The 27,939-nt window shown below is 35.9% G+C and overlaps 1 protein-coding gene across 9 annotated transcripts in view; it reads left to right on the forward strand.

Annotated features, from left to right (window-relative positions):
- The window catches only part of USP34 (ubiquitin specific peptidase 34), a 267,250-nt gene that overhangs the window by 58,462 nt on the left and 180,849 nt on the right, over positions 1-27,939 (forward strand). For all 9 annotated transcript variants that reach the window (XR_003524622.1, XM_027621741.1, XM_027621744.1 and 6 more), the window contains exons 3-5: positions 11,889-12,309; positions 17,693-17,743; positions 17,906-18,055. Coding sequence is in view for 8 of the 9 variants with exons in the window: in XM_027621741.1 (XP_027477542.1) it covers positions 11,889-12,309; positions 17,693-17,743; positions 17,906-18,055 (622 nt within the window). In the remaining variant the exon portion in view is untranslated. The remainder of the gene's footprint in view (positions 1-11,888; positions 12,310-17,692; positions 17,744-17,905; positions 18,056-27,939) is intronic.

A 27,939-nucleotide genomic window follows, 5' to 3' on the forward strand; every position in this document is an offset into this window, starting at 1 on the left:
TCTCCCTCTGCCTGCCTCTCCCCGATTATGCGCGCGCGCTCTCTCTCTCTCTCTCTCTGTCAAATAAATAAACAAAAATCTTAATTTTTTTTGGTCTGTTCTCCCTTCCCCCTCATCTCTGACCACCTCCCCTGTTTCTTTCTTGGGCATCAGAAAATACTGTTGCTTAGATTAAGATGGTAGTTCTTGTAGGTGATAAATAGCAACTAATAAGGCACAGTTAATCTTTAAAAGAGGTTGTTAACTTGGGGTCCCATGACCATGGAAGTCCATAAATGTATCTTAGTACACTGATGAACCCATGACATTTCATACAAAATGTTCTTAAAGGTTTTCTGGGAGAAAAGTGTTAATAATTTTCATTAGATTATCAGTGGTCAAGAATCATTATTCTAATATATTGACTAGAAAATAGGTAAAGGAGCATATTCACTTAAAAATAGTATATTGATAAGAATTTAATTTTTTAAGCATTACACTGTATTAGTATTATTTTCCTCCTATTTAAGTATGCACTCATTATAAAAATCTTTGAGGAAATAAAGAGAATCAAAGTTTAAAAAAGAAAAAGAAAAGCATGCTACCACCCAGAGTAACAACTGGTAATTTTTTTTGTATAGCCGTGGCATGAGCTTGTGAGTCATACAGTTTAAAATTTTGGAAAAATGTGGTCTTTTACTACATTTATGTTTTATAATCTGATTTTTCATACACAGTCAAGTATAATTAATCTCTTCATGTCATCAGATATCATTTTTAATTGCTGTATAATAGTCATACAGCTGCCATTTTTCTGTAAGATCAGGAACGTTATATTTGTTTAAAAGATTGTCATTATTTTATTAATATTGCAATTGGGACTGGAATGGGAGGAAGATTCAAAGTGGAGAGAGAAGATTAAGAGAATAAATTAAAGAATACAAGTTAATAAAAGAGCATATGAAGGTCTGCAAGTAACATGGATGATAAAAGCATTGAATAATGTTGCTTTTTTTTTTTGGACTTGTTAAAAGTTATGACAAAACAGGCTTAGGTTTCCGTGTTGTAAATTCCACCTTCCTTACCGGGCATTTTTAAATTTTATTCATACTTTTTAATTTTATTTCATGATTAGTCTTCTAAAAGAATTCTGGGTGACAGCAAGGGTGAGTTTCTGTCAGCTTTTTGTATTTTCAGGCTAGAAATTATATCTTTCATACCTGTCATTTGTGTTCAAGGCTGTTGCTTTTGTTTTTTCATTGTTTTGGGAAGCATTTTTTTTTAACTCTACATCCAGTGTGGGACTTGAACTCATGATCCCAAGATCAAAAGAATAACATACTTCATTCACTGAGACAGCCAGGTGCCTCAGTAAACTTTATTTTATGAACAGTTTTAGTAGCTGTTGCTTTCAAATAGATTATGTTCTATACTCTCTAAGGCTCTGCCTCCTATTTTGGCATTAAGAAATTTGGGGATGTTGATAAATTCAGTGGGGTATTGATAATGACCACTCTTTAAAGTAGTGCTTTTCATGAATTAGTTCATAAATAAAAACTTTGCTAAGGTTAGATACCGTGGATTAACAGTTCTTTCAAGTGTTCCACAGTACCAGGCCAGAGAAAATGTTAGATCCATTGGAATATGTGTTGTTAGATGGAATTATAGAATCAAAGTTAAAAAATAATTTAATTTTGGCATGTAGATTCCTCATGAATGTTGAGTTAAAATTTTTTTTATTAATTGAAGCTATGTATTTTATGCTAGGCATTTAGAAATTTTATCATATTATGTTCTTTTTTTAAATTGTTTTCAATTATTTAATTTCAATATGGTTAATATACAGTATTAAATTAATTTCAGGTGTACAATATAGTAATTCAACATTTCTGTATATTAGTGCTCATTAAGATGAGTACACTCTTAATCCCTTCACCTTTTTCATCCATCCCTCCACCCATGTCCCCTATGATAACCGTCAGTTCTTTATAGTTAAGAACCTGTTTTTTGGTTTTCTTTTTTTCCCCCTTTTTTTGTTCCTTTTGTTTCTTAAATTCCACATATGAGTGAGATCATATGGTATTAGTCGTTCTCTTACTGACTTATTTCGCTTAGCATTATCCTCTCTGGATCCATCCATGTTCTTACAAATGGCATGTTTCATTTTTTTTATTTTTTATTTAAATTCAATTTAATTAACATAAACTGCAATATTAGTTACCAGGGTAGAATTTAGTGATTCATTGGTTGCATGTAACACCCAGTGCTCATTATATCCAGTGTCCTCCTTAATTCCCGTTGCCCAATTACCCCTTACCCTCATCTACCTTCCCTCCAGCAGTCATTGCTTTGTTTCCTAGAGGTGAGCATCTCTTATGGTTTGTCTCCTCTCTACTTTCATCTTACTTTATTTTTCCTTCTCTTCCCCTATGTTCATCTGTTTTGTTTCTTAAATTCTACATATGAGTGAAATCATACCGTATTTGTCTTTTTCTTTAAATTTTTTTTTAAAATTTTTTATTAGAGAGAGAGAGAGAGCACAAGCTGGGGGAGTGGCAGGCAGAGCAGGTAGAGGGAGAAGCACGCTCCCTGCAGAGCAAGGAACCCGATGCGGGACTCGATCCCAGGACCCTGGGATCATGACCTGAGCCGAAAGCAGACACTTAACTGAGCCACCCAGGCGTCCTCTATTTGTCTTTTTCTGACTGACATATTTCCCTTAGCATAGTACCCTCTAGCTCCATCTTGATCCTTTTTCTTATGGCTGAGTAATATCCTAGTGTGTGTGTGTGTGTGTGTGTGTGTGTGTGTGTGTGTATAAATATGGTACATCTTTATCCATTCATATGTCAATGTACACTTGAGCCGATTCCATAGCTTGGCTGTTGTAAATAATGCTGCAATAAACATAGGGGTGCGTATATCCTTCTGAATTTGTGTTTTTGTATTCTTAGGGTAAATGTGCAGTAATGCGGTTACTGTATCATAGGGTAGTTCTATTTTTAATTATTTCAGGAAGCTCCGTAATGTTTTCCACAGTGGCTGTGCCAGTTTCTATTCCCACCAACAGTGCAAGAAGGTTTCTTTTTTTCCACATTCTCGCCAACAATTGTTGTTTCTTGTGTTTTTGATTTTGGCCATTCTAATAGGTGTGAAGTGATAGCTCATTGTGGTTTTGCTTTGCATTTCCTTGATGATGAGTGATGTTGAGCACCTTTTCATGTGTTGGCCATCTGTATGTCTTCTATGGAGAAATGTCTGTTCATATCTTCTGCACATTTTTAATTGGATTTTTTTTAAAGATTGTTTTATGTATTCCTTTGAGACACAGAGAGAAAGCATGAGCAGGAGAGAGAGAGGGAGAGGGGGAGAGAGCATGAGCCAGGGGGAGAGGCAGAGGGAGAGGGAGAAGCAGATTCCCTGCTGAGCAGGGAGCCCGACGTGGGGCTTGATCCCAGGACCCTGGATCATGACCCTTAACTGTCCGAGCCACCCAGGCACCCCTAATTGGATTATTTTTTTGTGTATGTGTGTTGAATTGTGTAAGTTCTTTATATATTTTGGATTCTAACCCTTTATCAGATATGTCATTTGCAAGCATCTTCTCCCATTCAGTAGGTTGCCTTTTTTAGTTTTGTTGGTTATTTCCCTTGCTGTGCAGAGACTTTCTATTTTGGTGTAGTCCTAATAGTTTATTTATGCTTTGGTTTCCTTTGCCTCAGAAGATACATCTAGAAAAATGTTGCTATGGGGGCGCCTGGGTGGCTCAGTTGGTTAAGCCACTGCCTTCGGCTCAGGTCATGATCCTGGAGTCCTGGGATCGAGTCCTGCATCGGGCTCCCTGCTCGGCGGGGAGTCTGCTTCTCCCTCTGACCCTCCCCCCCTCTCATGCTCTCTCTCTCTCTCTCTATCTCATTCTCTCTCTCAAATAAATAAATAAAATCTTTAAAAAAAAAAAGAAAAAAATGTTGCTATGGCTGATGTCAGAGAAATTACTGCCTGTGCTCTCTTCTAGGATTTTTATGGTTTCAGGTCTTACATTTAGGTCTTTACTCCGCTTTGAGTTTATTTTTGTGTATGGTGTAGGAGAGTAGTCCAGTTTCATTGTTTTGCATGCAGCTGTCCAGTTTTCAAGATCGCTTTGGCTATTCGAGGTCTTCTGTGGTTCCATACAAATTTTAGGATTGATTGTTCTAGTTCTGTGAAAAATGCTGTTAGTATTTGCATCGGGATTGCATTAAATCTGTAGATTGCTCTGGGTAGTATGGACGTTTTAACAATATTTGTTCTTCAAACCCATGAGCGTAGAATGTCTTTCTGTTTCTTTGCATTGTCTTGAATTTCTTTCATCAGCGTTTTGTAGTTTTCAGAGTATAGGTCTTTCATCTCCTTGGTTAAGTGTATTCCTAGGATTTTTTATAGTTTCAGGTCTCACATTTAGGTCTTTAATCGTTTTGAGTTTAATTTTGTGTATGCTGTAAGAAAGTGGTCCAGTATTCTTTTGCATGCTGCTGTCCAGTTTTCCAACACCATTTGTTGAAAAGACTGTCTTTTTCCTTCTTCATTCCTTCTTTGTGGAAGATTAATTGGCTGTGTAATCATGGGTTTATTTCTGGGCTTTCTGTTCTATTCCATTGATTTATGTGTTTGTTTTTGTGCTAGTACTTTACTGTTTTGATTACTACTGCTTTGTAATACAACTTGAAGTCTAGAATTGTGATATCTCTAGATATGTTTTTCTTTTTCAAGACTGCTTTGTCTAGTCGGGATCTTCTGGGGTTCCATACAAATTTTAGGATTGTTTGTTCTAGTTCTGTGAAAAATGGTGTTGGCATTTGGATAGGGATTGCATTAAATCTGTAGATTGCTTTGGGGGTAGTATGGACATTTTAACAACATTTGTTCTTTGAACCCATGAGCATGGAATGTCTTTACATTTCTTTGTGTTGTCTTAAATTTCTTTCATCAGTGTGTTATAGTTTTCAGACTATAGGTCTTTCACCTCCTGGGTTAAGTGTATTCCTAGGTATTATTTTTTGGTGCAATCGTAAATGAGATTGTTCTTAATTTCTCTTTCTGCTACTTCATTATTGTAAAGAAATGCAGTGGATTTCTGTACATTGATTTTGTATCTTACGACTTGACCTAATTCATTCTTCAGTTCTAGTTTTTTTCATGGAGTCTTTAGCGTACTGTATATATAGTATCATGTCATCTGCAAATAGTGAAAATTTTATTTCCTACCTACCAATTTGGATACTTTTTCCCCACCTTTTTCTTGTCTGACTGCTGTGGCTAGGACTTCTACTACTATGTTGAATGAAAGTGGTGAGAGTGGACATCCCTATCTTGTTCCTGACTTTAGGGGAAAAGTTCTCAGTTTTTCACCATTGAGTATGATGTTAGCTGTGGGTTTTCATATTAAGGCCTTTATTATGATGAGGTATGTTCTCTCTAAACCTACTAGCATATTCTTAAATGTAAGCATTCTCAGGCAGCATATAACTCTACTTGGATAAGAAAGTCTTATCAGGCTGGTAATAATAGGGGTAGGACTAAGGAAAAAATAGGATAAGCATAGATAGTGGAAGGGTATGTCTGAGATTAGTGTATAAATAGACGTAATGTGTACAGAGTTTAAAAAGTAAACAGAAAAAGGCCTGTAATAAAGTTCATTGTCCCCTATCTCCTCAACTCCCCTCTGCTTTCAACTCTTTCAGATGTTGGCTTTGATATTAACCTCCGTATTCTGAAATAGTGTTATTATACTGCTTTTACTTCATGCATCAATTTTAAGTAAACTCTGTGAGCTTTCTTTTCTGATATATAAAGATTACATTCGTAATCTTAAGAGAGAGAGAACTTCCCTATTCTCTCAGGGTAATTCTAAAAATAACAATTCTGGACAGCAGTGAGCCAGAAAAGGTTCTATGGCTCATTTTATATTTTACAAGAAATAAATTCTTGTTTATCTTTTGCTATCTTTTTGTTTCCTAGAGTTTACTGGCTTGTTATTAAATAATTTTCGGGATGTGAATCACTAATTCTTTCCAAACTCTTCAACCCTTCTTAGTACTAGTTTTTACATTTTTATGCATCATTATGTGATCTGTTATTTTCTTCCCTTTCCCCTCTCCTGAATCTCCTTTGGCCTTTATCTTCCTACTCCACTTGTTGGTTTCTCATTAGGTCTACTAAATAGCTATCTTCTCTTCAGATCACCCTTGAAATTTCTTTTGCTTTTCTATTGTTTTGGATCTCTAGGTTCCTGGATTCCGTGTTGACATCTTTATTCGTTTACTATTTTTGTTTTGTCAGAATGACATCTTTTCTGAGAAAGGGTGCATGGGAGACAGATTTTTTTTTTTTTTAGAGCTTTCAGGCCTAAAAGTTTCTATTCTACCCTTAATCTTATTGAACACTTTGGATACAGAGTTCTAGGTAGAGAATGATTTTCTTTCAGAAATTTAAAAAGTATTGCTCCATTGTGTTCTACCTTCTGATATTGCTTTGAAATTTTTAAATATTTATCTATTTTAAGATTTATTTATTTTTTATTTTAGAGAGAGAGCACATGAGCTCCCTCAGTGAGAGGGAGAGTGAATCTAAAGCAGACTGCCTGCTGAGCATAGGGCCATTGTGGGGCTCGATCTTTCGACTCTGAGATCATGTCCTGAGCTAAAATAGCTGGATGCTTAACCTGCTGTACCACCCAGGCGCCCCTTATTTTTATTATTATTATTTTTTAAGTAAGCTCTGCGCCCACCGTGGGGCTTGAACTTACAACCCTGAGATCAGGAGTTGCATGCTGTGCAGACTGAGTGAGCCAGCCAGCCGCTCACCCCCACCCCCCAATATTGCATTGGAGAAGTATTAGCTATTTTTATTCCTGAGCTTTTCCTTGGCACTCTTTCCACTCTCTGTGAAATCTTTTAGAATGTTTATTCCACCCCCCAACTTCAGTAATTTCATGATAGATGTTTTGGTGGGCTTTTCAGTTCTGAAATTTTTTATTTCATTTCCTCACTTTGATATTTTCTGCTCTGTTTTCTTAGATTATTTGTCAAATACTATATCTCCTTGATTGATGGTATACTTTTCTTTTTCTCCTTATTGTTTTTTTTATCTATTCTACTTTCTAGGACATTTTTCACCTTTACCTTGTAGATCTTTTGTTGAATTTTATGAATTGGTATACTTTTATTTTTTATTATTTATTTTTATTTATTCAAGTAATCTCTACACTCCATGTGAGCTCGAACTCCCCACCCTGAGATCAAGAGTTGTATGTTCTAACGACTGTCAAACTGCTGTTAACTTGTGACTGATAATATATGCAAAAGCTATGTAATGTATATTTGTACACATCGAAGGGCTGTATTTTGTAGTTTGAATGCATTTTTTTAATGGTATTCTGTTCTTGTTTCAGTAATCCAGTATCTTTTTTGTCTCTGAGAATATAAACTGATTAAAACCTTTTTTCTTCCTGCATTTTATCTACTTTCTCTGAATTTCTTTTTACCATTTGTTTTGATCTGCCTTTGGTGATGCAGCTTTTCTTTCAAGTCTTATTGGTTAAGGATTTTCATGGTTAAGAGATGGGCACTGAAAGATGGATTGGAAGTTCTCCGTGGGTGGGGGTATCTCAGATGTTGGTCTACACTGTAGGATGGTAAAATGGTGAGCAAGCTTCATTACCAGGGGTAAATGGGCTTTTCTCTTAGGTATTCATATTCTCTAAGAGAAATATCTTTAAGTCATTGGCCTTGAGTTATCTTAGTCTGGTTGATGGGCAGGGAAGGTTATGGGGAAGGTTCATCATTCATAGTATCACTTAATTTTCTTTTCTGTTTCTTGTATTATCCCTGACTTCTTTAGCATCTGGTATTCCTGGGTTTATCTTGTTCATTTTTTTTTTTTTAAAGATTTTATTTATTTATTTGAGAGAGAGAGAATGAGAGATAGAGAGCATGAGAGGGAAGAGGGTCAGAGGGAGAAGCAGACTCCCTGCTGAGCAGGGAGCCCGATGTGGGACTCGATCCCGGGACTCCAGGATCATGACCTGAGCCGAAGGCAAGTCGCTTAACCAACTGAGCCACCCAGGCGCCCTATCTTGTTCATTTTATGTACAGAAATTCTTCTTGTTTCCCTGGGTCAAGTAGGAATAGTATCATGGCTGTCTGGGTTTGGAATCTGCAGGTTTTAACTGTACCTTTCATTTAGTCCTATTTTCTGCCTATGCTTCATCTCTGCATTTAGATGTATCTGATGCTCTCTATTCCCAGGCCTTTTCAGTGTTCTGTAGGGTGGATAATTTTGTTGATAAATCCTTCCGTAGCCCCTTCCAAGTTTATTTCGTTTGCTCTCAGTCACTTACTTTTCCTCCCTTCCTTCCTTTCTTTTTTTTTTTTTTAAGATTGTATTTATTTATTTGACAGAGAGAGACACAGCGAGAGAGGGAACACAAACAAGGGGAGTGGGAAAGGGAGAAGCAGGCTTCCCGCCAAGCAGGGAGCCTGATGCAGGGCTCGATCCCAGGACCCTGGGATCATGACCCAAGCTGAAGGCAGAAGCTCAGTGACTGAGCCACCCACGCGCCCCTATTCCTCCCTTTTCTGTCATCCAAAATTTGTTGCTGTTTGTTATCTGTTCTTCGATTTTCTCTTTCCTAACGTAAAGATCTTTTTTTCTTTTAGGATATTTGTAGTGGGTTTTTAAATAGACCAGAAATAAACATTAAGTGTAGAATCAAGCTGGGCTTAACTGAAAGTCATGTTTATTTATTTAAAAACACTTTCTCCTCCTGCATTATGGGTAGGGATATAGAGAGAAGTGCTGTATTGAGAATTCAAATACCTAAACTTTCAGAATGTATTGTCATATAATAAAGTGTGTCACTGACATAAGTATTTAAAGATATGTGTATATGTGTATTTGTGTATCTTCACTTAGACTATCAGCTCTCCTTGAATTTATATATTTTAAGGACCTAGATTCAGTTCTGTGTTAATTTCTGAATGTATAACTTTTGTCTTTTTTTTTTTTTTTAAGATTTTATTTACTTGACACAGAGCACAGGCACGGGGAGTGGCAGGCAGGGAGAGAGGGAGGGAGGAGCAGGCTCCCCACGGAGCTAGAAGCCTGATGTGGGACTTGATCCCAGGACCCTGGGATCGTGACCTGAGCAGAAGACAGATGCTTAACTGACTAAGCCACCCCTATGATTTTTGTCTTTTTAAGATTAGTGTTTTCTAGTCCATTAAATGCCCCCAGTGCCTGCCAGTGAATTTTTTTTTTTTCTGCCAGTGAATTTTTAAAGTAAATTTGATTGGCTCTTTGACTTTCCTAATCCAAATCTGACTTCAAGGTGTTTTTGGGAAGGAATTTAAGATTCCTTTTTCACTAAAGAAAGATATTCAAGGGGCTCCTGGGTGGCTCAGTCAGTTAAGTGGCTACCTTTGGCTCAGGTCATGATCCCAGCCACATTTCTGGGATCAAGCCCTGCATCAGGCTCTCTGCTTGATGGGCAGCCTGCTTTTCCCTTTCCACCGCTTGTGCTGTCCCATGCTCTCTTTTTCTCTCTCTCGCTCAGATAAAATCTTTAAAAAAAAGATATTCAAATGTATAGTCCTCCACTTTGAACTTGGTTTTTCTTGAACCTTAAGAAAAATTTCAGGAGTAGTATGTTAATTTTTCTTCTTGTAGAAATTGTGGTAATACAGAATTTTAAAAGTGGAGTTCTTAGAGGTAAAATCCCTTTCATTTTGCCACCGAGAAGATGGGCCTGATGTATTATTTATCTATTTCTGTGTAATATATTACTCAAAAAGTAGTATCTTAAAACAATAATGAACATTATCCTCAGTTTTTAGGGATAGGAATTTGGGAGTGGTTTTGCTGGTTGGTTCTGCCCTGGATTTTTCAGGAGGTTGCATTCAAGTTGTTAGCCAGGTTACAGTCAGCCCAAGCCTTATGTGGGGCTTGGAGGGTCTGCTTCCAAGTTGGTTCACTTAACTTCGCTGGCAGGTTGGTGCTTGTTGTTAGTGGGACCAGCACTCAGTTTTTTCTCCTGTGGATGACACAACATGAGCTCCTTGACTATTTTACAACATGAAAACTGGCTTCCCTCAGAGCGAGTGATCCAGAAGAGAGCAAGGCTGAGTGGCAGTGTCTCTTATGACCTAGTTTCAGATGTCTCACAGTCATTTCAGCCACATACCGTTCATTAGATGTTAGTCATTAAGTCTTTTCCACATTCAAGGGGAGGAAAATTGAGCTTCCCTTTCTAAAGGGAAGAATATTAAAGAATTTGTGGCTATACTTCAAATCTGCCATACTTGGAGAAATGAAATTACATCTACATGGTCATTTAGGGAGTTGGTGCTCTATTTGGATTACAGTATAGATGATTTGATTTGATAATACAACTCAGTACAAATTGTAAGTAATAGTTTTACTCTCATCCATCATTGGCTACAGTTACTCTTTTTTTTTTTTTTTAAAGATTTTATTTATTTGAGAGAGTGAGCATGCGATTTCAGAGTACAAGTCGGGGGGGAAGGGTGGAGGAGTAGACGGGGAGGGAGAACCAGGCTCCCCACTGAGCAGGGAGCCAACTGTAGGGCTTGATCCCAGGACCCCAAGATCATGACCTGAGCTGAAGGCAGACATTCAACCGACTGAGCCACCCAGGCACCCCTGTATGTAGTTATTCTTAAAATCTGGTACTTGAGTATCATTTATTTGATTTACTGGACTCTTTAATTATTCACAGGATTGCCGGCATTATGCTAACTGAACATGTCTAAGAGAACTAGATTTGTGTGTAATAATTACTCTTACTGTATTTATTTATATATATATTTATATATATACACACATGCGCACACACATAAATACATACATACACATATGTGCACACATTGAAGGGTATTGAGTGTATGTGTTATTCCTAAATGCTCTTGATCAGCCGGATAGTGTGGGGAAGTCCTTCCCAAGTTAGCCTTCAAGCAAATTATTATTATTATTATTTTTAAGATTTATTTTCTTCATTTTTTTTTTAAGATTTTATTTATTATTTATTTGACAGAGAGAGACACAGCGAGAGAGGGAACACAAGCAGGGGGAGTGGGAGAGGGAGAAGCAGGCTTCCCACCGAGCAGGGAGCCAGATGTGGGGCTCGATCCCAGGACCCTGGGATCATGACCTGAGCCGAAGGCAGACGCTTAATGACTGAGCCATCCAGGCACCCCAGATTTATTTACTTTAGAGAGAGAGTGCGAGCAAGCAGGGAGAGGGGCAGAAGGGGAGAGAATCCTGAACTAGACTCCCTGCTGAGCACGGAACCAGATGCAGGGCTTGATCCCAGAACCCTGAGACCATGACCTGAGCTGAAATCAAGAGCCAGCCACCCAACCAGTGGAGCCACCCAGGCACCCTCGCTTCAAGCAAATTATTAATGTTAAAATACAGTTTTTTTATTAGCTACAAATCCCTTTGTGTAAAATAAATAGCTTTACTAATAAGGTTTTTATTTTAGCCAGTTTCCTGATATTTGCTAAACATATATTTAGTACTCAGTACTTAGAGAAGCAAAGATATATGCCACAATTCCTGTTTTTAAATAGTTATTTGTGTAGAAGGGCAGATAAATACACACATAAAATTGAAGACTATAATTGTCAACCTAATATGGTGACTTTTTACTACCCAAAGTCCCAGTTTTTGGTGGGATGCCATCTTTATAAATTACTGTTGTGCTACCCTGTTAGGAAGGGAGGAGGTAAAAACTGGGTGGGGGGGAAATACTTTGGTATTTGCTTATTTTTATTTTCTATATTACTTAAAATACATAATGGTTGTCTCTCTAGAAAGCATTAATTTATTGAAAAATTTTCTTTCTCTTATAGGCAATGTCTATGCTGCTTCAAGGAATATAAGCATTTGGAGATTTTTAACCAAGTAGTGTGTGCACTTATTAACTTAGTGATTGCCCAAGTTCAAGTACTCCGGGACCAGCTTTGTAAACATTGTACTACTATTAACGTAGATTCCACGTGGCAAAATGAGACTAATCAAGTGGAAGAACCACTGAATATAGAAAGAGAGTGTAAAGAAGGAAATACAGAAAAACAAAAATCAATAGAAAAAAAATCAAACCCTACAAGAATTAGTAATCTGACTGAAGAGGAATCTTCAAAGACTTGTGATCCTTTTAGTTTATGGAGTACAGATGAGAAGGAAAAACTTTTACTGTGTGTGGCAAAAATTTTTCAAATTCAGTTTCCTTTATATACTGCTTACAAGCATAATACTCATCCTACTATAGAGGTATGTAAACATAATACTGTGAATATTAAGTAACACCAAGTTACAGTTATGTTGACAGTTTCTCACTTAAGAATAAATGTGAGTTATTGTTGATGGAAAATTTATAAAAAATCACAGTGGTTAGGAAAAGTATTCCAGTTTTCTCCAGACCATTTCTGCAGCAACTTGGGTTGAACATTTGCTTAACACAGTCCTATTAGGGAAAGATTTATACATTGAACTCGTAAAAATTAAACTGTCCGTGATCTAAACATTTTGCCGATAGACATCTAGGCTCTACTTACTGTGACACTTTCAAAGAGTAGTAATTGAGGAAAAAGCATGTGAAATTTTGAATTTCATTCTCAGAAACACTGTAACAGAATTTGGAATTCCTTTCATTAAGAAAACTTAACAAATATTCCTTAATTAATAGTTTTAAATGATAGTATTTTTTATAAATCAAGATGCTTGATTCATTCCATTAATGATGATTTTACAACTTTTCCAAGAGTTTAGAAACCCACCTTAGGTTTATTTAGATAATGGCATTGGTTTGTACACATCGTGGCAATTGAGACAGTTACAGGATAAGGTATTATATAAGTGGCATATATATGAAATAACAGATTTATTATTTCTTATGATTCTCTGAGTTGTCTGGGCAATTCTTTTTGTTTTATGGCAATTGTATTTACTTTGAATGTTGGAAGACTTTGAAGGTCCAACATGGTGTCACATGTCTGACAGTTGGTGCTGGGTGTTGTCTAAGGGTTGTTGGATTTTCTCCATATGGCCTCTCATTCTCCACTAGAGTTGATTGGCTTCTTTACATGGTAGTCTTAGCATTGATCCGGGAAGATGAATGTGTAAGCTGTAAGACCTCTTAAGGTCCAGCCTCTGAAATGACAACAGTATAAATCCTGCCACATTCTCTTGGTTGAAACCATTAAGAAGGGCAGCCTAGATTCAAAGGGGTATGAAGTACAATCTCTGTATGGTAGGAGAGGTAACATTTCATTTTAAACTTTTAACGTATCTACCACATGCTTTTAAAAAAACTCTTGCCTGTTTTCTCTGGCTTATTTGTTCTGTAACCTTCATACTGACTTCCTCATCTTGAAAAAAAATAGTCTTTTACTAAAATGCTTTCACATTGAATTGAGACCACTTAAAAACAGCCCAGGAGGTAGGTATTTCCCCTATTGGAGTTCTGCATAAGAATATTTTAAATCAGATTGTGCCCTACCTTCTACAATTCTTGGTCTATTATTTTTCCTTGGAGAATCTTTTAATGAATCTTACATGACATTAGATATTTAGTAAACATCCTAAAAAAATATCAGCTCAGAATCCTTTTTCAACAAACAGGATCTGTTTGTACAAGCCAGCAAAATTTAATCTTAAGAACACCATGTGAATAGTGTTTTTAATGCCTTAAATGGATAATTGAAATACGCTGAAAATAGTTCAGTTAGGGATCCAGATATGTGAAATTGATGCAGAATTTTCTTTTTTTTAAATTTAATTTTATTGATATGTTAGTCATGCAAAGTTTCTTAATAAAATTAAATTTTTCCAGTTAAAAATCTCTTAATAGAACCATTGCAATACCAAATCTATTTTCTTTCTAAAATCAATTTGCTTACTAGTTTGCCATTTTTTTAAGTCATTAGAAAAAAATAATCTCCAAATGTAAGCGTAGTCACACTTTATTTCTTTTGAAATAAAGTTCCTCATTTTTACTGTTCTTGAGGATCATTCCATTTGACTAGTTGGTTGAAAGCAATAGTTTTATGAGGTCTTTGAGGTAAAATTCTAATAAAAAACAACCTTAGATACAATGTAATATATTTGAGTAAAATTCTAATAAAAAACCTTAGATATAATGTAGTGTTACACAGAATTCTCTCCTTAAACAGAATTTGTGTTTCTGTAGTACTCTGTTCATAATATAGCTGTTTCCCAGGTTTCTAATAAGTCAGTAATGATCTGTTACAAATACTTGAAAAATTTATAGTTTCTATCCTAGTGGCCATGTGGTTAAATGGTAACAGTCCTATTTAACTTTGATTTTAATTTGACTTTGACTCCTTCTAAAGAGGCACAAATTGGCTAAGACTATTTATTTTTTTAAAAGATTTTTATTTTATTTGTCAGCACAAGCAGGAGGGAGCGGCAGGCAGAGAGAGAAGCAGGCTCCCACTAAGCAAGGAGCCCCGTGTGGGACTTGATCCCAGGACCCTGGGATCATGACCCGAGCTGAAGGCAGACACGTAATCGACTGAGCCACCCAGGCGTCCCTAGCTAAGACTCTTTAAAAGCTGATTCAGTACTCATGTGATAGTATGTTAGATAGCTGTGACTTTAGAACCTAGTCAACCATCTTATTTTATGTAAGAGGGAACTGGCTTTTTTTTTCTTTTTTAAAGTTTATTTACTTACTTAAGTAGTCTATACCCAGTGTGGAGCTTGAACTAATGACCCCAAGATCAAGAGTCACGTGCTCCTCTGACTAAGCCAGCCAGGTGCCCCAAGAGGTTTATACCGGTTAAAAGTTCTGGTCAGGTTTGCACAGCATATTGCTGAGGGAGTTGTAGAATTCAGTTCATTCTGCTATACTGTTTCTCAGTCACTTCACACTAATCTCTGTAGCTATTGTATCCATTGCTAGGAGTAAGATAGGAACTCAGAGCCTCTCCTTCTCCCCATCCTTTCCTGTCTGTATCCTTCTTTTTTTCTATCAAAATTGATAATATTTTAAAAGATGTAATTAGAAATAAGTATTAATTCAGGTTAAACCTTACTTTGGGGACAGGGAGCTGTTGCATTCTTTTCTTAATCCTGAATCATAATGCGTAATTCTATGATGTTATTGCCCTAGTATTTTAAGTTTTTATTCTAAGTAAAGGGAAATGAGTATAGTAATTACAGAAAGAAGAGAAACCATTGCGCTTGTTAAATGTGTGTGTAATATGATTCGGTAGACTAAATACATTATGTTCCAAATTTCTGAATCTACTTTGGTTTTCTCTTGCCACTTTCCACTGTTTTTATTTACCGTTTATTAAATTAAGAAAATGTTTTAAATTCACCCTTTTAATGTATACAATTTAGTAAGTTGTAGTATATTCCCACGGTTGTGCAACCATCACTACTGTCTAATTCTCATACAGATGACTTCTTTTTAAGTAAAAATTGTATTCCTAATCCACTGCCTTTCAGTTTTTCATAGTTTGATCATGGAGTAGCATTTGTTTAATGAGATATAGAATTTCTGGTTACTCATTTATTTATTTTCTCTTTTAAAGTAATAGGCAAATTTCTTTTTACTTCTGGAAATAGAATGGCATTATCTTATTTAGTAAATAAGGTGAGGTTTTCTGAAAAGGTAAAAACTAAACAGGTTTCTTAAGGCCTTTCTAGGGATCATTTAAAATTAGAACTTTTTGAAACAAAAATGATGTTGATTAAGCTTTTAGGAAGTTTTCCTAGTGTTATTCCTACTGTTGTTACCTGTAGATCTATGTTAATTCTTTATATACTACAAAATGAGATTTTAATGACACCTTAGGATAATGTCTTCCTTCATGTATCCAGAGTGGAAACAAGAAATTGTAAAACAGTTCTTCTCCGTAGTCAGAATAGACGTAACCAAGTCCATGAGCAACATTTTGCACATCAGAATAGAATTTTGTTAGGACATTTTCTAGCTGTGGGCACTAGAAATTTTGACTCCATTCTAATATTACGGCATGGTTCACCTGGCCCGTGAATCTGTATTTAATAACACAGGTGTTCCTACATTCTGGACTTGTTGAAGTCAAAAGGTTTGGTGAGAATAATTTAAAGCTTTCACTGTGGTTCTGCTAGTAGAAGCTCAGGAGTAGATTTAGATTTAGTACATTTGATATAACAAATGTTTTGACCTGTCTTAGGACAGTTTTTGATTATTTGGAAACGAGAGTTATACGTGCTGCTCTCCATCATTTGTTTTCAAACTTTGTTTCAGCAATAGGACTTACGTAAAGCATGTAACAGCAATGAATGACAAGTTTCTTTGACAGTTAACATTTTTCAGGTGAAAGTATCCAGCTTTCTGGTTATAAAAGTAACATTTTCAGTGTGACTAAAAATCCAGAATATACAAATATAGACTTAAGCCTTGAACCTATCTCCTTTCTCCATCTCAAAAAAACCATTTTTAGAAAATCAGTTCACATTATTTCTGGACATATAAAAAGTAATGAAAATCAGATCGTGTTCATAAATCCTGATTTATTTTCTAAAGACTTTATTTATTTATTTGACAGAGAAAGTGAGAGAGGGAACACAAGCAGGGGGAGTGGGAGAGGGAGAAGCAGGCTTCCCGCCGAGCAGGGAGCCCGATGCGGGGCTCGATCCCAGGACCCTGGGATCATGGCCTGAGCCAAAGGCAGACGCTTAACGACTGAGCCACCCAGGCGCCCCCATAAATCCTGATTTTTAAAAGTAATATAAGATACTCTCTTTCTATGCCTGTACATATGGGCCCACCTTAGCTTTTTAAAGGAATAACCATAAAAATCTATTGCTTAAAGTATAAATAACTAAGATAAATTTAATTATTTTTAATGAATGTACAGAGTTATATAACCATTACCACATTCTGTTTTTAGAACTGTTCAGTCATCCCAAAATGACCCCTCATGGCATTTCACTTTATTTTTGAAAGCTCCATAAGACACTGGATGGTTATGCTACAGTTTAATTAGCCATCCAGTGGATGGGTATTTGTTTTAACTTTGAGACATTATAAATAATTTCAGTGAGCATAATTAAACATTTTCCAGTATTACCTTTATTAGTTGTTGGGATAAATAACCAGAAGATGAATTGCTGGGTCAAAGGGAATGTGCATTTTAAATGTTGATAGATATTGCCAAATTGTCCTCCATCAAGGTCATACCAGTTTCTTTTCTCACCAGCAGTGGATGAGTATGCTTTCAAGTAGTTAAAATCATACGTATACAAAGCACATTGTGGAACTTGTGAGTATACATCTGGGGAATTCCAGAGCACAGTTTTAAAACCACTTAACTAAGTTATAATCTATTTTTGTAACAATTATCCCTGTTCTTTATGGAAACATTATTGTTTAAAAAGGCAAAATTATATATAGTACATAGAAAGATTTCTTTAGAGTTTAAAATACATTTTAGAACTGAACCATTACTAGCTTCAATTAGGAATACTGTTCTTCATGATGAGAAGCAATTACAAAACTTATTTCAGGTTTTATAAACTCAGTCTTTAGAGGTATTGTATTTTCTTGAGTATAGTTGACACAGAAAATTGTATTTTTTTTTTAGAGTTTATTACTTCTTAGGGTAACCTAATTTCCTTTTTTTTTTTTTTTAATCAGGATATCTCAACCCAAGAAAGCAACATATTAGGGGCATTCTGTGATATGAATGTAAGTATTTATGTTTTTCTTATTCTCAGGTTTATGGAAAATTTGGTCTTTTGTTCATATAGGTCTTTGAGTTTATTTTTATGTTTCATCAGTATCTTTTCCATATTGGTAATAAAATGAAAATTATTCCTGATGAGTTTTAAAATATTTTTTTTCCCTCAGGATGTAGAAGTACCATTGCATTTGCTTCGTTATGTATGTTTGTTTTGTGGGAAAAATGGCCTTTCTCTCATGAAGGATTGCTTTGAATATGGAACTCCTGAAACATTGCCATTTCTTATAGCACATGCATTTATTACAGTTGTATCTAATGTAAGTATTGTTTGGAATTGGTTTTAATCTTGGGAATAATGTGTAGGATTTTAATAACATGAATTTTATGTCCAGAAAAGACAGGTTTTGAGAAATTTGGTGCATGTACAATAATTTTTTTTCTGGGTTATATTTTGAAAAAATTGAGTACAGAAGCCTTTTTAAAAAGGTCTTATAATAAAAACAGAATTTTATAAATTTTTTTGAATTTGTCTAAGTTAATGAATTTAAGTTAAATAAGTAGATTTAGCCATTTACTACTTCTCTTTAAAATATAAGATAGGTAGCTGTTTACAAAAGTCTTACCTTGATTTTAATTTTACTTGCCTGAGATTTTGTACTGGGAAATTTCTGGCTTTTTAGATTTTTAGTTACTTAAAAAGATGTTGAGCTTAGGGTACTACTAGTGTGCCTGACTTTTCTCTATATTACAAGACCTCATAACATTTTTCTCCATTTGTAAAGAAGATAATGATTTTATATGTTGTCAAAGTCAGTTACTGTGAAGCACAATAGATACGGAAGCAGAGATACTTTGTTTTTTTGTGCTTCCCAGATACTGAGGTTTTTACAAAATGATGGCTTGTGGCAACCTGTGTCAAGCTTTAATTGGTGCCATTTTTCCAACAGCATTTGCTCACTTTGTGTCTGTGTCATTTTGGTAACTCTTGGAACATTTCAAACTTTTTCATTATTCTTATATCTGTTAATGGTGATCAGTGTGATTACAATTCATGGAAAACTCATATGATGGTTAGCATTAACAATAAAGAATTTTAATTCAGGTTTGTACATTATTTTTAGACATGCTACTTCACACTTAATAAATTATAGTATAATATAAACACGACTTTTATGTGCATTGGGAAACCAAAAAATTAATTTGACTGTAAGGAAATTGAGCACTGTTTCATAGGCATATTCACCATTTGGTTGTTTTTATGAGAAGTACCTGTTCAAGTCTTTTACCTGTTACAAAAAATTGTATTGTCTGCTTTTTCCTTTCAGATGTGTACAGATTCCTTACATGTTTTATATGCAAATCTTTTGTCTGGAGTACACATATTGCTAGTATCTTCTTCCACACTATGATATGATTTGCTTTTCATTCTCGTGTATCTGTTAAGAGATAATATTATTCCTTAATCTTAATGGTTTAATTTATCAAAGAAGTTTTTTGTTAGGGTTATGTTTTCATTTGTGGATGAAGAAGCTTTCTTATCCTAAGGTCATGAAATTATTTACCTTATATTCTGGAAGTTTTATTGTTTCACATTTTGATTATAGCTCAGTCAGAACTGATTTTTGTGTATGGTGTAAGTGATGAATCAAGATTAAATCTCCCCCCTTTTTTAAGATTTATTTATTTGTTTTAGAGAGAGCATGAGCATGGGGGCAGAGGGAGAGGAACAGAGCATCTCAAGCATACTCTGCACTGAGCACAGAGCCTGACATGGGGCTTGATCTCATGACCCTGAGATCACGACCTGAGTCAAAACCAAGAGTTGGACCCTTAACCAACTATGCCACCTAGGAGCCCCTAATTTTCTTTTTCTTACAGACAAGCATTGGTCCTAACACTTTAGCAAAGACAGTCCTTTCTTCATTTCCCAGTACCATTTTTGTTGTAAATTAGATGTCTTCTTATGTGCATGGGTCTGGGATCTCTAGCATATAACATTGTCTCTTCGCTTAATGATTAGCTATTTGCACACCATCTTAATCTTTGGAGCTTTATAGCAAGACTTGCTGTCTGGTAAAGCAAGTTCTACCTTCCTGTCATTCTTCCTTTTTTTTAAGGTGTAATTGACACATAGTGTTTTATTAGTTTGAGGTGTAGAATGTAACATCAGTATTAGTATATATTGCAAAATGTTTGTCACAATGAGTCTAATTAACATCCATCACGATAGATAGTTAACAAAATTCTTTTTTCTTGTCATGAGAACTTCTAAGGAGTATTCTTAACAACTTTCAAATATGCAATACAGTATTGTTAATTATAGTCACAGTGCTGTACATAACATCACCATACCCTGTCATTTTTAAAGAGTGTTTTATGTCCTCGTGGATCTTTCTATTTGGAATCAATACCTAATTTCTACATATAAACATTTTGGGTTGCCATGAATCTGTAGATCAATTTGGGGAGAATGGTCATCTCTGCCCATTGAGTCTCCATATATATATATATATATGGAGTCTCCATATATATAATATATTATATATAATATATATTACATATATATTATATATTATATATATAAATGTTTTTATATATATAATATATAATATATATATTATATATATATAAATGTTTTTATTTACATGTTCTTAAACTTCTTTCATAATTTTCTGTGTTTCTGTATAGATGTATTATATGTCTTTTTTTCTTAACAATTTTTATTTTTATTTTTTCTTTGAAGTGGGCTCCATCCATGCCCAGTGTGGGTCTCAGACTGATGACCCTGAGATCATGAGTGTCATGCTCTACAGACTGAGCCAGCCAGGCACCCCCAATTATAATTTTTTTATTTTATTTTATTTTATCATGATAAATGTACTTTTCAGTCCCCATCCTCTATAACTCTCATCCCTCCCACACCCCTTCCTTCTGATAAACATCAGTTCTCTATAATTAAGAGTCTCTGGTTTTGTCTCTTCCCCCCCCTTTGCTCATTTATTTCTTAAATTCCACATATCAGTGAGATCATGTGCTATTTGTCTTTTTCTGATTTATTTAGCTTAGTATTATACTCTCTAGCTCTATCCATGTCATTGAAAATGGCAAACTTTCATTCTTTTTCATGGCTGAATAATACTCCATTCTACATCTTCTTTATCTATTCATTTGTCAGTGAGCGCTTGGGATGCTTCCATAGTTTGACTATTGTAAATAATGCTGCAGTAAACATAGGGGTGCATATATCCTTCTGAATTAGTGTTTTCATTTTTTGGGTAAATAGCCAGTAGTGTGATTACTGGACGCTAGGGTGGTTCTATATTTAATTTGTTGAGGAACCTCCATACTGTCTTCCACAGTAGCTGCACCAGTTTGCCTTCCCACCAACAGTTGCATCCTCACCACCAATTGTTGTTTCTTGTGTTTTTGATTTTAGCCATTTTGATAGGTGTGAAGTGATATCTCATTATAGTTTTGATTTGTTTTCCTGATGATGAGTGATGTTGAGCATCTTTTCATGTCTCTTCACTATCTGTATGTCTTTGGAGAAACGTCTGTTCATATCTTCTGATTTTTAATTGGATTATTTTTTTGTGTGTATGTGTGTTGTATAAGTTCTTTATATATTTTGGATACCAACCCTTCATCAGATACATCATTTGCAAGTATCTTCTCCCATTCAGTAGTATTGTTTCCTTTGCTTTGCAAAGACTTTATTTTGATGTAGTCTCAATAGTTTATTTTTGCTTTGGTTTCCTTTGCCTCAGGAGATATATCTAGAAAAATGTTGCTCTGGCTGATGTCAGAGAAATTACTGCCTGTGCTTTCTTCTAGGATTTTTATGGTTTTATTTATTTATATATGTTTATTTATTTATATTTATTTATTTAATTTTTAAAGATTTTATTTATTTGACAGAGAGAGAGCAAGAGAGCACAAACAGGGGGAACAGTAGAGGGAGAGGGAGAAGCAGGCTCCCCACCAAGCAGGGAGCCCGATGTGGGGCTCGATCCCAGGATCCTGAGATCATGACGTGAGCTGAAGGCAGATGCTTAACCATCTGATCCACCCAGGCGCCCCGGATTTTTATGGTTTTAGGTCTTACATGTAGGTCTTTAATCCACTTTGAGTTTATTTTTTGTGTATGGTGTAAGAAAAGAGTCCAGCATGTAGCTGTCCAGTTTTCCCAGCACCATTTGTTGTAGAGACTGTCTTTTCCCCCATTGTATCTTCATTCCTTCTTTGTGGAAGATTAATTGACAGTATAATTGTGGGCTTATTTCTGGGCTTTCTGTTCTATTCCATTGATTTATGTGTCTTTGTGTCTGTACCATACTGTTTTTTTTTTTTTTTTAAAGATTTTTATTTATTTATTTATTTTAGAGCACACAAGCGAGGGAGGGGCAGAGGGAGAGGTAGAGAATCCCAAGCAGACTCTGTGCTGAGCGCGGAGCCTGACGTGGGTCCATTCCCACGACCCAGAGATCATGACCCGAGTGGAAACCAAGCGAATGTTCAACTGACTGAGCCACGCATGTGCCCCTAGTACCTTACTGTTTTGATCACTACTGGTTTGTAATATAACTTGGAGTTGTATTACCTGCAATTGTTTTACTTCCAGATTTGTTTTTCTTTTTCAATATTGCTTTGGCTATTCGAGGTCTTCTGTGGTTCCATACAAATTTTAGGATTGTTCTATGAAAAATGCTGTTGGTATTTGCTTCGGGATTGCATTAAATCTGTAGATTGCTTTGGGTAATATGGATATTTTAACAATATTTGTTCTTCAAACCCATGAGTGTGGTTTCTGTTTCTTTGCATTGTCTTGAATTTCTTTCATCAGCGTTTTATAGTTTTCAGAGTATAGTAGGTCTTTCATCTCCTTGGTTAAGTGTATTCCTAGGTATTTTATTATTTTTGGTGCAGTTGTAAATGGGGTGGTTTTTCTTGATTTCTATTTCTGCTGCTTCATTATTAGTGTTTACAAATGCAGTGGATTTCTATACATTGATTTTGTATTTTTTGATTTTACTGGATTCATTTATCATTTCTAGTCTTTTGGTGGAGTTTTTAGGGCACTGTATATATAGTATCATGTCATCTGCAAATAGTGAAAATTTTATTTCCTCTTTACCAATTTCGATACCTTTTTTTTCCTTTTTTTTGTCTGACTGCTGTGGCTAGGACTTCTACCATCTTGAACAAAAGTAGTAAGAGTGAACTTCTTGTTCTTGATGTTAGGGGAAAAGCTCTCAAGTTTTTAACCACTGAGTCTGATGTTGGCTGTGGATTTTTCATATAAGGCCTTTATTAGGTTGAGATATATTCCGTCTAGACCTACTTTGTTGAGGATTTTTATCATGAATGGATGTTGTACTTTGTCACATGGCTTTTCTGCACTTACTGAAATGATCATATGGTTTTTATCCTTTCTCTTGATGTGATGTGTCATGCTGATTGGCGAATATTGAGCCATCTTGCAATCCTGGGAATAAATGCTATTTGATAGGTGGTGTATGATTTTTTTCTTTAATGTTTTGTTGGACTTGGTTTGCTAATAATATTATTGGGGATTTTTGCATCCATATTTATAAGAGATATTGGACTCTAGTTCTCTTTTTTTTTGTGATGTCTTTTTCAGGTTTTTCTATCAAGGTGATACTGTTCTCCTAGAATGAATTTGGAAGTTTTCCTTCCTCTTCTGTTTTATGGAATAGTTTGAGAAGAATAGATATTAATTCTTCTTTAAATGGTTGGTAGAAATATGTGTGAAGCCATCTGGTCATGGACTTATGTTTTTTGGGAGTTTTTGATTATGGATTCAACTTCATTGTTGGTAATTGGTCTATTCAAATTTTCTACTTATTCTTGCTTTAGTTTTGGTAGGTTATGTGTTTCTACGAATTTATCCATTTGTTCTAAGTTGTTCAATTTGTTGGCATATAGGTTTTCATAATATTCTGTTAAAATTGTTTGTGTTTCTGTGGTGTTGGTTGTTATTTCTTCACTCTCATTAGTGATTTTGTTTCTTTAGGTCCTCTCTCTCTCTCTCTCTTTCTTTTTTTTTAGGAGTCATGCTAGAGGTTTATCACTTTGTTCACCTTCTCAAAGAACCAGGTCCTGGTTTCCTCTGTTCTGTTTTTTCTCTTTAGTTTGCATATCATCTGTTTCTGCACTGATCTTTATTATTTCCTTTCTTTTCCTGGGTTTGGGTGTTGTTTTCTTTTCCTAGCTCCTTTAGGTGTAAAGTTAGGTTGTTTATTTGAGATTGTTCATACTTCTTGAGGTAGGTCAATATTGCTCTACACTTTCCTCTTTTTAAAGATTTTTTAAAAATTTATTTATTAAAAATTACTATTTTTAAAAAGATTTTATTTATTTCAGAGAGAGAGCAAGACAGAGAGCATGAGCTGGGGGAGAAGCAGGTAGAAAGAGAAGCAGACTCCCTGCTGAGCAGGGAGCCCGATGTGGGGCTTGATCCCAGGACTCTGGGATCATACCCTGAGCTGAAGGCAGACACTTAACTGACTGAGCCATCCAGGCACTCCTAAGTTTCTTTGTTTTTAAAGATTTTATTTATTTGACAGAAAGGGAGAGAGAGAAAGAGCTTTTATTTTTAAGTAATTGCTACACTCAAAATGGGGTTTGAACCCACAACCCCAAAATTAACAGTTGCATGCTCCACTGACTGAGCCAGCCAGGTGCCGCTATACACTTCTCTCTTAGAACCACTTTTGCTTTATCCTAAAGATTTTCTGTTGTGTTTTCATTTTCATTTGTTTCTCTGTAATTTTTAATTTTTTCTGTGATTTTTTTCATTGATTCATTTATTTATTTTAAAGATTTTATTATTGACACAGAAAGGGAGAGAGAGAGAGTGAGCGAGCGTGCACAAGCAGGTGGAGCAGCAGTGGGAGAGGGAGAAACAGGCTCTCCACTGAGCAGGAAGCCCAGTGCGGGGCTTGATCCCAGGACGCTGGGATCATGACATGAGCCAAAGGCAGACGCTTAACTGACTGAGCCACCCAGTCACCCTCATTCATTATTTAGTAGCATGTTATTTAACCTCCATGTATTTGTGTCCTTTCTAGAGTTTTTCTTGTGGTTGATTTCTAGTTTCATAGCATTGTGGTTAGAAAAGATGCATAGTATGACTTCAGTTGTTTTGAACTTGTTGAGATTTGGTTTTTGGCCTAGTATGTATTTTGGAGAATGTTCCATGTTCACTTGAAAAGAATGTGCATTCTGTTTTAGGGTGGAATGTTTTGAATGTGTCTGTTAAATCTATGTCCAGTGTGTCATTCAAAGCCACTGTTTGCTTGTTGATTTTCTGTTTGGATGATGTGTCCATCGATGTAAGTGGAGTGGTGAAAGTCCCCTACTACTATTATATTATTATTGATTGTTTCCTTTTAGTTTATTATTAACTGTTTTATGTATTTGGGTGCTCTCATGTTGGGTGCATAAATATTTACACTTATTATATCTTATGATATATATTATATCATAAATATTTACACTTAATATATCTTATATATACACTTATATCTTATTATATCTTGTATATATAATATACACTTATATTTTATATATAATAAGATATATCACTCAGTATATCTTATATATTGTCTCATTATTCTCTGGTGTGTTTCTTTGTCTCTTATTAGAATCTTTGTTTTAATGTTTTATTTTTGTCTGATACAAATATTGCTACCCAAGCTTTCTTTGGATAACCATTTGTATTATAAATATTTCTCCATCCCCTCACTTTTTTAAGATTTATTTGTTTATTTAATTTTATTTAGTGCATGCCCGTGGGGGAGGAGCAAAGGGAGAGGGACAAGCAGACCCCATGCTGAGCTGGATATGGGGCTCGATCCCATGACCCTGAGATTGTTATCTGAGCCAAAAATCAAGAGTCAGATGCTCAACCAGCTCAGCCACCTGGGCGCCCCTCCATCCTCTAACTTTCTTTTTTTTTTTTTTTTTTAAAGATTTTATTCATTTATTCATGAGAGACAGAGAGAGAGAGGCAGAGGGAGAAGCAGGCTCCCGAGAAACAGGGAGCCTGATGTGGGGCTCGATCCCAGGACCCCGGGATCATGACCTGAGCCGAAGGCAGACGCTTAACCATCTGAGCCACCCAGGCGCCCCATCCTCTAACTTTCAATCTACACATGTCTTTCAGTGTGTAATGAGTCTGTTGTAAGCAGCATTCTAGATGGGTCTTGTTTTATTATCCATTCCATCACTCTGTGTCTTTTGATTGAGGTTTTTAGTCCATTAACATTCAGAGTACTTATTGATAGATATGTATCTTTTTCCATTTTATTACTTGTTTTGTGATTGTTTCTGTAGATTTTTTTCTGATCCTTTCTTCCCTTGTGCTCTTTCATGATTTGTTGGCTTTAGTGATATAGTTGGATTCCTTTCACTTTATTGTTTGCATATTTATTACTTTTTTTTGATTTGTGGTTGCCATTAGGTTTGTATATAACATCTGCATATAGCAGTCTGTATCAAGTTGATGGTCACTTAAGTTTTTTTTAAAGATTTATTTATTTTAGTGAGAGCACTCAAGCATGAGTTGGGGGGAGGGGTAGAGGTAGAGAATCCTCAAGCAGACTCCCCACTGAGTGAGGAGCCAGATGGGCTTGATCCCATGACCCATGAGATCACAACCTGAGTTGAGGGGCTCCTGGGTGGCTCAGTTGGTTAAGCAGCTGCCTTCAGCTCAGGTCATGATCCCAGGCTCCTGAGATCGAGTGCCACATTGGGCTCCCTGCTCAGCGGGGAACCTGCTTCTCTGTCTGCTCCCTGCTCATGCTCTCTCTATCTTTCTCTCTCTCAAATAAATAAATAAAATCTTTAAAAAAAAAAAAAAAACCTGAGTTGAAACCAAGAGTTGGACATCCAACCGAATGAGCCACCCAGGTGCCCCTAAGTTTATTTTAATGGTTTTATTTTTTAAATTTTAGATTCCATTATAGTTAATATATAATATTATATTATTATTATATTATATTATATTAATTATATTAATAATTATAGTTAATATATAATATTATATTATTAGTTTCTGCTTAAGTTTAAATCCCTTTATCTTTCTCTCAAGGTATATGGTGTCATATTTTACATCCTCTTTTTTTTTTGGTAACGATTTTATTTGCTAGAGAAAGCATGAACAGGGGAAGGGGCAGAGTGAGAAGCAGACTGCCACTGAGCAGGGAGTCCAATGTGGAGCTCAATCCCAGGGCCCTTGGATCATGACCTGAACCAAAGGCAGACGCCCAACTGACTGAGTCACCTATGCTCGCCTGCTTTTACTTTTTTTTTTAAGGTTTTGTTTATTTATTTGACAGAGCGAGCGAGAGGGGGAACACAAGGGGGTAGTGGGAGAGGGAGAAGCAGGCTCCCTGCTGATGTGGGGCTCGATCCCAGGACCCTGGGATCGTGACCTGAGCCAAAGGCAGACGCTTAACCGACTGAGCCACCCAGGCGCCCCTCCCCTGCTTTTACTTTTCATACTGTCACTTATGGTCTACTTTTTACTCCATGAGTCCCCTTTAGTATTTCTTTTAGGTCTGGTTTAATGGTCATGAACTTCTTTAGTTTTTGAGAAACTCTTTATCTCTCGTATTCTGAATGATGGCCGTGCCTAGATAGAGTACTATTGGCTGCAGATTTTTCCCTTGAGCACTTTGAATATATCCTGATATGCCCTTCTGGTCTGCAGAGTTTCTGCTGAAAAATCTGCTCATAGCCTTATGGCTTTCCCTTGTCTGTAATGGTCTCCTCTTGCTGCTTAAAAATTTTTTTTCTTTATTGCTAGTTTTTTTTTTTATTGTGTTAATCACCATACATTACATCATTAGTTTTTGACGTCCTGTGATTCATTGTTTGTGTATAACACCCGTGCTCCGTTCAATACGTGCCCTCTTTAATACCCATCACCAGGCTAACCCATTCCCCCACCCCCTGTAGTTTTTTTTTTTTTTTTTAAGATTTTTAAAAATTTTATTTGAGAGAGAGCAAGAGCAAGGAGGAGAGGCAGAGGGAGAGGGAGACGCAGACTCCCCACTGAGCAGGGAGCCCGACAAGGGGGGCTTGATCCCAAGACTCCAGGGTCATGACCTGAGCTGAAGGCAGACACTCAACTGACTGAGTCACCCAGGCTTCCCTTTATTGCTAGTTTTTGGCA

The sequence above is a fragment of the Zalophus californianus genome, chromosome 8, assembly GCF_009762305.2.
Source record: "Zalophus californianus isolate mZalCal1 chromosome 8, mZalCal1.pri.v2, whole genome shotgun sequence".
Lineage (NCBI taxonomy): Eukaryota > Metazoa > Chordata > Mammalia > Carnivora > Otariidae > Zalophus > Zalophus californianus.